This window comes from Eucyclogobius newberryi, unplaced genomic scaffold, assembly GCF_026437365.1.
Source record: "Eucyclogobius newberryi isolate DKJ021-1_F unplaced genomic scaffold, fEucNew1.0.hap1 SCAF_10, whole genome shotgun sequence".
Classification (NCBI taxonomy): Eukaryota; Metazoa; Chordata; class Actinopteri; order Gobiiformes; family Gobiidae; genus Eucyclogobius; species Eucyclogobius newberryi.
The window spans coordinates 16,104,566-16,114,557 of record NW_027315724.1 but is presented as its reverse complement, the minus strand read 5'-3'; the positions used below and the strand labels follow the sequence as shown (position 1 = coordinate 16,114,557).

The following is a 9,992-nucleotide window of genomic DNA, read 5'->3' as shown; positions in this document are numbered from 1 at the left end:
CGGTTCGGTGCAACACAAACATCAAACACTGAACAATAAATACAAAAACAATGGACAATAAATAACGGGTATTAAAAATAGGTAAGTAGAGTTAAAAATACAAAAATTAACAAAATATGTCACGGATTTGTCTATGCTAAACACACAAGAACAAATCTTTCCTACAGCCATTGGACTATGAACATTTTACAACACCCCTATCACTTATCACTTATCACTTACAATTTATTATATATTGTTAGTTTGCACTGTTGTTCTTAACTTGCTATATTTTTTATTGAAGCCTATTTACACATTTTATTTGTGCGCTTATTTTAGCATAGTCTTGTGTGAATTTTGTAAAACTATTCTAATTCTGATTCAACAAAAATAAATATTTGAATGTTTAAATTGGTAGGAATAGTTAAAAAAAAATACTGAATGGAATTTAATGCATTTTAAAGTATATCAGCTTTGCAAAGTAGATGCTTGAGTACTTGAGTTCATTTAAACATGAACTAAATTGGACAATCCTGATGAGATTGTCAATAACTAAAGATGACGCATTATGGGATCAGTCACAGTAAAGTTGGTTCACATGGAAACACATCAAAGAGGATGTCTGATGAGTCATCTTTATGTGGGAAAAGTAACAAAAAAGTGTGATTAAGTTGGTGAACCATCCCCAACTTACTTACCCTGGTATCACTTTTTGATCATGTGACCTCTGGGTGAGACTGGCATTGACATGCTTGACCAAAGACAGTAAACACTAAATAGTGGACTGACCTGGCCTGTTCAAATCATTCGAATCAAAGGCGTTCTTTTTGTTGTTCAACAGGCCCTGACATGCGTGCCACAAGACATTGTGTAAGTGTAACCACAGTCCTCTTTTACAAACAGTTAAAACTAAACAAAACTGGTATTGAGATGCTGACAAAGCTGCCCTCAAAACATGTACTAAAGTTTGTGTTGAAATACAAACGTGAAAGTTAATATTGAACATTTAGGTTTACCATTTTGTGCTATTGCAATTGTCATTACAGCCAAAAGACAGGTCATCATCACCGAGTATGGCTCTCCATATTGACTTTGTCATACTTCATTGCTGTCACGGGTGAGTGAGGTGCATTTTTTGTTGCATTTTAATCTGCAAAGAGCACAAATTGAATTACATCAAGGAGCCTGTGGTGTCTGTGCAACAAATATTTCACAAAGATGTTGGTACATTGGTTAAATGGTAGAGAAATGCTTTCCTGTCCTACGTATTGATGTGGCAGACACATTTAGTACTTCATATTTCTTTTTCACCATGACTTGGCTCTTATTCCAGAGTGCAAAGAGGCTATCCAGCTCCAAGGACAAGTTGGCAGAGAAGTGGCTTTCAATTGCTCTGCTAAGCAATATAAGGAATTAAACATGCTGTATTTACAAAAGGCAAACGTTTATGTCAATGGCTACTATAAAGGTAAAAACATGAGCAACTTCTCTACATGGCCAAACAGCAGAGTGGACCACAACCAGAGTGTTATCTACATCTCTAAACTGAACATTTCCCACTCCGGAGTGTACACCTGTTACATCAAGTTCAATGACGGATCAAGTGAGGAAAAACACATAGAGCTGATCATGACAGGTATGTTGTCCAAAGAGAGAAGAGGAGACAGTATATATAGTATATAGATTTAGACTACCAATCTTCCATTTATTATATCTCCACCATATATTTATTTTAAAAAAGTGTTATTCCATTTTCCTTACTGTAATACAAACAACTATATGAATGGGCAAATTTTAGAAACCGTATAAAATAGTAATAAAATAGAGTTTTACACACTTTACGAAGCACAATTTATTCTTAAGATTACTTTATTTGTTTAACAGCCAACTACAGCAAACCGTCAGTGCATCCCAAGAACTGTACTGACCAAAAGGGTCCATGTCTGGTGCTGTGCTCTTCACATGGCGGCTATCCCAAAAATGAAATAATATGGAATGAAACTGCATTGGAGGGGCGTCCCAGTGCCATGATGTGGAGAAATGTTACAGAAGACAAAAACACACTGTTATTCAACGTCTCCAGTATGGCATCCTTTGACTGTTCCACTGGACAGCAGCAGAACATCAGCTGTTCTGTGGGCGGCGTCTCCACTGTTCTCTCCATCTGTGAGTTACACCTTTTCCTCATTTTTCCTCATGTCATTTTGAGAACATACAGAGAATATTTTTGTTTCCATTTTTACACACAATATTCATTTTACCTGCCCCTTTTCTCTCTTTTTCAAACAATGAAGTCCTATAGAATGTAGTGAAGTCATCTAAAACCCATACAATTCAATAGAGAACACAATGTTATGAAAAGTGACGGGTAAATATCAAAATCTGTAATTACCTTGTCTTATAAGTGTCAAATAAAAACATATCTTTATGCGTCCCACAATGCCTAACAATGATACTTTACTATAAGTATTCACTTTTTCTCAGTTTGAAGTAGGATGACAAAAACAACTCAAATATTCAAACCAGAGAAACAAATGCAAATTATTCACTGTCACAATCCTCTCTGGCTTTACTTTACTCATCCACTGCCTTTACTTCCTACACACGTTTGTATTAACCGTTCAACCACAAGTGAATGTTTTTTTCTTTTACCACTGAATTGCAAAAGAAAAGTGATCTTGGAAAAGCTTTTGACTAAGTTCATTCTCTCAAGTGGTTAAGACTGTGATTGACGTGTTCTATTTTGTATCATTTAGTATAACTTTCTTTTCTTTAACAGGTCAACACGAAAATGCTCCAGAGAATCAAAAAACGGTAAAAATCATAGCAGTGGTCGTTGCAATCATGCTCATCATCATTCTGCTGGTTTTGTGTAAATTTAAAAATAACATAAAACAATTCTTCAGGTAAATACTTGTATACTATTATTGATATTTCAGTTTAAATTTACTAACGTCTGAATTTACTTTTCAGGGAGCGATGTGGTACTAATGCAGAAAACAACGGTATGATATGAACTCATTTGCATTCCCTACAAGACGACCTCCGTGACTTCATATGTTCCACAAAAATAACTAAAAAGTATGTTACAATGTGAATGACGTACAGTTTGCATAAATTTACATTGCATATTTGGCACTTTGTTTATTCTATGGCCACAGTTCTGTTTAAAGTCAGAAACCAGGCTCTTTGTAGGTTTCGGTTAGTAGATGTTATAACTTTGTCTGGAATGTTCCACAGCAAGGCATTAAACGTACTTAAGCTGGTGACGCCGCCAAGCCAAGATACAGGTCAGATCTGTGAAAAGGCGTTCACAATAATGCAAAGTTTTAAAATAAATTAATTTTGTATATACGTTTATAAAAGTCATATGGATTAACTTCCATTCAAAGCAAGAACATCTCCAAGTTACACCTTTGAATAATGTCATGTTTTGATTGTTTTTGTTCGTATCCTATCATATAACATAATGATAAAATATGTGTTAATTTACATATTCATTTGTAGTCATACTCTTTTACTGCCTGTTTGAACAGCTGCTTTGACTGTTATTAGCCAGCAGAGGTCAGACTAGCTCCATGGCTGACATACATTTCCTCAGAGGAAATAGCTATTTAGTGCTTTCATTTGTGCTTACATCTCCAGCTAAGTGTTTTTCCTCCCACGGATCTGTCACCCAGTCAGCTGTGCAGAGTCTGTCCAGAAACAAAATTTAAACCTGGCTCTGTTCATTTATCAGATTGAAATGTCCCAAATATGTGAAATCTTGGTGGTTTTTGCACATAAAATGCCTTATTTCTTTCTTTCTTTCTTTCCTTCTTTTTAAATTCCTTATTTCTATATGAAAAACTTTAACTATTTTCTCATTTGTTCCTTTTTTTTCTTTTACATGTATATGACTAAACTGCATGAGAAGTTGAATTATTTATTTATTTTCTTTCATTTTTGAGAAGATTTCCATTTTTTTTTTGTCATTCACTTGCAGGGTCTCACCTTAAGAACAAGTTTTTTGCATTGTAAAAAAAAAAAAAAAAAAAGCAAAACAATTATGTGCGTTTATAATGACAAAGAGAGTGAGAAACAAAAACATATTGGCAAACAAATTGAAAAGGAGGTTGACTGCCAAGTGTCCTGCCTCCTGCCTGGTTGCTCTGGTCTTCAGTATAAGTGCTATGACAGGCCGTCCGTCTACCTCTGTGCTGTGTTTACACTGGACAGTCCAGCAGCACCAGGCTGGATGCACTGCAGGAATGTGACCCCTGTGTCCCTGCCCTCTTCCTGGACCACCTCTCTTCAACTCCATCTCACACTTTGGACTTCAAAATTGTACAGCTTTAACTTGACCATATTCATATTCTGTCTGGTAGCATTTGTGCAGCAGCAAATGATATATGTTGTGTTTTATTTAACTATTATGCATGCAATAAATGTAATAAATAAATAAATAAAATAAATGTGGCCACTTGTAATGGTCATTCTTTGTTACCCGCCTATGGATTTTTATTTAACTATATCTATATGGGCATGGGACGAATCAAAGGTAAATCAAGTTACTAAACAGTAAAAAAAAAAAAAAGCTATCGACCAGGAAGTATGGTTAAGTTTGTAATGAAAAATGTGTCATCTTTGGCTCTTTTGGTGTAAACTCAAACTATTCAAATGAGTGTCTTTTGCTTCATTGACCCTCTTCAAATTCACATTTTTCCCTGTCCTTTCTCCACTGCCTAAGTCTAACCCAAACAAACCAGGCCGGTCTTTCCTCTGCTGTGTGGGAGGAACGCTCCACATGTCAGGCACACGCACAACATAAACATTATCCAATCAGAGGACGAGGCATCCTGGAAAAGACAAGGGCTGTGGTAGGAAACTGAAAAAGTTAAATACATCACTAAATTCATGAGAAAGATTATGGATCATTTCTGTTTTGATACACAAATACTGAGAAAAAGGGTTCAGGGATGACTGTTCTTACTCATTATCAAAAAATGTCTATCTCACAATAATAAGGAAGCAGTTGGCACAAAAGTTTGTAAAAAATTTAAAATGTCTTTATAGTTTTCATTGCCTCTACACACAGTACGCAAATGCTAATTTAGAAAAATGAGATAAAGACTTTTGCTAATGGTCTTGTTAATAGAAGTGTTTGTGTGCGGAGGTATTTCTCAGCCTGTGGTGTGTGACCTCTGCCACTCTGTTCTGTGTGGCGTTCATACCGGCGGGAATGATAATCAGATTAAACTAGTTATGAAAGTCAGATTGATTAGTTTTAGCATGGGGGAGCCCGAGCACAAGGCACAGGAGCCCAGCAGGAGATGTAGGCTCAGCACAGTGTGAGGGGGAGAGCCAGCGGGCCACTGCGACCTCACATAAATACACATACTTCATCATTTAACTGCTCTATTCATGCACATGTTATTATTTTGACCAAATGACAAAATCCTCTAATATTTCCCAGTTAGAGAACGGACAGTTTGTGTTTCCAAGGTACGTGCAGACATTTGTATTTTTGAATAATATTATTAATTGCTATAGTATTTTTCAAGGATTCGTCGTGGCATTAAACATCTCTCCGTCCATGGAGACAGGCAGAGTTATGGGTCAGCTCTGTGGAGAGGTGACCCCACTCACAGTAGGAATGCATGTTTTTAAAGATATTTTTGAGCAATAAAAACGTGTAATTAAATGAATGCTAGAAGTGCAATGCCATATTGTGGAACATTGTAGGCTATAAAAAGTAAAAGACTATGTGGTGCAACTTTAATGGACAGATATTATGCACTATTTGTATTGGAATTGCCATAAACAGGTTTTATCCATCAAGTGTGAATGAAGCTGAATACAAATCTAGGTATGTTTTTGATGAGGGAACAATGTTATAATATGGTTAAACGCTCGAAAAATTCAATTTACATAATATGTTTCCTTTAATTCACTTATATACTTAAATACGTTTTCACTTTGGCTGATTTCATGTTTTGGACAAGTGTTCAATCAGTGCTGATGGAAACCTGTCCAGAGGGGTGGGAAACTGCAACACAAGGACCCTTCTCCAACTCTTGACCCTGGATCTTAATCAGATTGTTCACGTGTTTTAGTCTTTTGGTCAATGTTTTTGCTCTGTGGGGTGTAGTTGTATTATCATTTTATGGTATCCGAATAAAACAGAATTGAATAACATAAATCAATAGATGCCAAAACTGTGTGTCATATCATTCTTCAAAGCTGTTGTCCGCTAAAGTGTGTTGAGCAGGGAAATTCTATCTATGCAAGTGTTCTAATCTAATTGAAGCTTTAATAAAAGTGATTTTGAAATACATACAAAAAGAGTCAAAAGAGTCAATATTGGGATTGGTTCATTACACTTGCTAATTTCTCATCCCAGAACAACCTTTCCTCCCAGATAGACCACTAGTTTTCTTTGATGTGTCCCTTTTGTGCATATGAAGAGGCCTGTAGCAGCTGTGCTCCTCATGTGTGGCATATGAGGAGAAAGAGTCTGGTGGAGCAGTCAGTCCTGCCTCTCCAGCTCACTGACCATGTTGTGGCTGTCAAGTCTCGACCCATCTCCCCGAGACAAGAGAGCTGACCTGGAAGCATTTATCACCCCTCTGTTTTCTGACCCCTGACCCCGGCCCTAACACCAGTAAAGAATCGAACACAAAGGATGTAAAGGAACGGATGAAGGCCTGAGGTGACCAGTGCAACTAAACGTCAATGGGTATCTGAAAAGTAACACCAGTATTACATGGGTTTAAGGAGAGATTAATGTATTAAAGTAGTCATGGTATGTCAATCTAGGACTTCAAAAATGATGCAAATAAAGACATAAGCAAATAAATATCATTTTTTCAGGAACTAAATAGAAATAGTATTATGAAAATGATGTAAATTTTCTGATCAAATGGCCATACTGCATTATTATACTATCATAATAAATAAATAAAAACATTTTATTTAAAACATTTTTAAATTGTATTAAATATTATTTTCACATTTCCCTGATTAGCCAGCCTCCCAGTGCAGCGACATGCAGAGTGAAGTAGCTCTTTGGTGTAATATTGAAGATCTTGACTCCTTCCTTAGCCTCTCCAGGATTGGGGCTGTGAACATAGAGCGCTGAGGCCAAAAGGGAAGGATATATTAAGCAAGTAGAGTTATTTATGAGTAAAAGGTTGCGTTCGTCACACATTTCTAGAATCCCTTTTGCTTATGGTGTAATTTGTTCTGACTTCTTGGGGCTCAGAAGGTTTGAACTGTCAGATTACAGATTGTTGACCTGGTTTATTGTTAATATACACTGGGCACATGAAACAAAACCTGGCACAAAGTTCAATGCCTTCTCTGGTAAAAAGATAAACAAAAGGGAAACACTTTTTTTTCTCATCAGTTTCAGAATGTTTTGCATTATTCAACTAAAAAGACGTAATTGTTATTTGTGGAAGTAGTCTGTGGAACAAAACCCTAAGAAACAATGATAAGCTTCAACATTTGTGGCTCATAAGTATGGATATTTGTTTTAAAAAATAACCCAGAGTACATGGACCTTTACACGTGATCTGAAATTATGGCATCATCAAATTCCGGAACGTTAACAGTGTAAGACATTTAAAACGAAACCAAACCAATATGTTTGCTTGTTTATGTGTATTTTTTCATTGGGAGTTCGATGGGAATCCAGACATGGTAGACATCTTGGAAACACCATTAAATGAAGCATTCTAATGTGACCACCAACTATCTATGACAATAAATTCCATTTGAGACAAACATATCCTTACCCTACTGTACTGTACGTATGAGTTAGCATTGTCTGAACTATGCATTTTTACTTTTGAAATCACAATAAATCAAGACTGATTCTTCCTTTGCCAAAATGTTGTTGTGAAAACTAAATAAAGCTGTGGGCATAATCCAAAAATACCCGTGCGTGTATTAAGGATATGTGCACCTGCTCATTTGTTGTAGCACACTGGTGTAACTATTGACTTCTAAGACCGGCAAAAACTAAGCTCACAATTATCATACCTTACCACCTGTGCTCCCTAAAAGAATCAGAGTTGAAATGCATCTCACACATGTTAAGTGGCCAATGGAAAGACTAGGCACTTGAACACTTATAGGACAAACCGACATAGGGTTGTTTCCAATGCGCACATCTCCAGAGTGCCTGTACCCCTATACGCGTGGGTGCAGAAGACGAGCCAGTATATTTGAATGTAACGGGAGACATCTGAGACATCTAGAAGGTCATTCCTGGATTGTGGGCACTGGGCTTTGATCATTTTCTCGTCGCCTCCGAAATAGACCCTGGGAGGACACAGAGCTGGCAGCCTCCCACCTCCCTCTGTGTTTGGGTAAGTGTGAGCGTCCAGGAAAAAGACACCGACAGCCAATCCGGTTCTGTTTATATAGTGCTCAAGCTCAGGTTTGCATGACTGCGTTGATGCAGTTGTGTGAGCTGCTCTTCTTCATGGGGTTTATCTGAAATGGGCTGATGTATTGAGACACAGGGAGGTTTATGGAGATTTTCAGGGCCGTTTCGAGCTTTCTTGGGGCCAAACGCAAAATGCAGTTTGAGGGCCCCTGCCTAACTACTATGATTCATAATCCCAGATCTACAGCATGCGGCCATCTTTGACTTTTCAGAAGCAAGAATGGGTAAAACATCAAATTAAGAAAAGCTAAATATGTGTTGCTGACAAACATTTTTAAATATATGCATGTAATTTGTGACGTGACAATCTTTGAGGACGTCAAAGTTAACGTGCACTAACGCCACCTGCTTGTCTCCATGGAGATATTATAGCTTTGTCTGGAAAGTTCCACAGTGTTTTTATACATCGCTATCTTGCATTTATTAAATTACAGGGGCCAAACAAACTATCTTTAAAAGTATGTATTCACCCCAGATCTGACCTGTAACTAAGACTGGTGGCATCACTTTCTTGACTCCATTTAGATAAATAAATATAAACCCATACTGCTTTCCAGGCAAAGCAATAAAATCTTCATGGAGAGGCATTTACCGGAAAGTTACTGCACCGTTGAGTTAAGGTCAGTTGCAGTGGATTCAGGATCCATCTCCTGGTCTTTAGTTAGACTTGGTTAGCTCTATTATATATAGAGTATTTGCAGCATGAGCCTGTTTTGAGTTCAGTAAATTACTTTAGCCTGATTGTGGGTCCTAGTAGCTCTGAGCATCTGAATTGTTTGCTTAAAATGGCTATAATTATATAAGAAAATAATTATGTTTAAGCTCAATTCTGCAATGAACGGTCAAAAGGAGGTGTAACTCCTGTGCGCATCTCAAGTCCAGGTGAGTGGAGAGATTTGTGCGCAGAACGATGTAAAAAGCAATGCCAGACTGATTTATGAACCAATTCAAGATGAAGGAAACAATAACACTACAAAGCAGAGGATAAATCAATTTAAGCCCTATTTGATTTAAGTAACTGTATCCGTGAGGTGCTGATAAACCCATGAAGTATGCTACAGAAATCCATTATCTTTGGTATAAAAACAAGACAAGTAACCAGGTGTTTTCCAATACAACAGGGGAACAATTTATGAGATTCATGTTCTCCGTTTCACACTGGTTTTCATCCAAACATGGATCTAAGTTCCATGAGATGACGACTATCCTCTGCTGCATTCTCAATGCTTTCTTGAATAAATGCCCAGAATCTTCTTTCTTGATTTGAAACTTTGAAGAGAAAAAGAGCCAATGTTTGGTTGCATTTCAAAAACCCTGGGAGGCCCAAAGGCACTAACAACAATCCATTATAAAAGTATTGCAGCATCTCATCTTTCTCACATCCAAACTCAGGGGAGGGAGGCCGTGCATGTTTGGCCGGCTTTCTCGACAGGTCCGCGGAGACAAAGCACTGGAAGGTGGAATACATGTTAAAAAAAAAGTGTGTAGCCATAGGACGCACTGGGGCTCCGCTTCCTGTTCACAAGCAGGATCTGAAATCTAGCAGACGCATTCGGTCAAGAGAATAAACAAACCGACA

General features: G+C 37.4%; 1 protein-coding gene across 1 annotated transcript; it reads left to right on the top strand.

Annotated features, from left to right (window-relative positions):
- The first annotated feature begins 825 nt into the window (after positions 1–825).
- LOC140370719 (uncharacterized) lies at positions 826–3,765 on the top strand. The gene is made up of 6 exons (XM_072457932.1): positions 826–849; positions 1,026–1,096; positions 1,313–1,615; positions 1,864–2,145; positions 2,759–2,885; positions 2,953–3,765. The coding sequence occupies exons 3-6, from the start codon at positions 1,399–1,401 to the stop codon at positions 2,993–2,995; spliced, it is 669 nt and encodes a 222-aa protein (XP_072314033.1). The 5' UTR covers positions 826–849; positions 1,026–1,096; positions 1,313–1,398; the 3' UTR covers positions 2,996–3,765.
- The last annotated feature ends 6,227 nt before the right edge of the window (positions 3,766–9,992 follow it).

Bases quoted from the DNA above. Each gene is read 5' to 3' on its own strand.
- LOC140370719 (XM_072457932.1), top strand. From the start codon at position 1,399: ATGCTGTATTTACAAAAGGCAAACGTTTATGTCAATGGCTACTATAAA. The intron at 2,146-2,758 runs GTGAGTTACACC...TTTCTTTAACAG, and splicing joins CTCCACTGTTCTCTCCATCT to GTCAACACGAAAATGCTCCA. The intron at 2,886-2,952 runs GTAAATACTTGT...TTTACTTTTCAG, and splicing joins AACATAAAACAATTCTTCAG to GGAGCGATGTGGTACTAATG.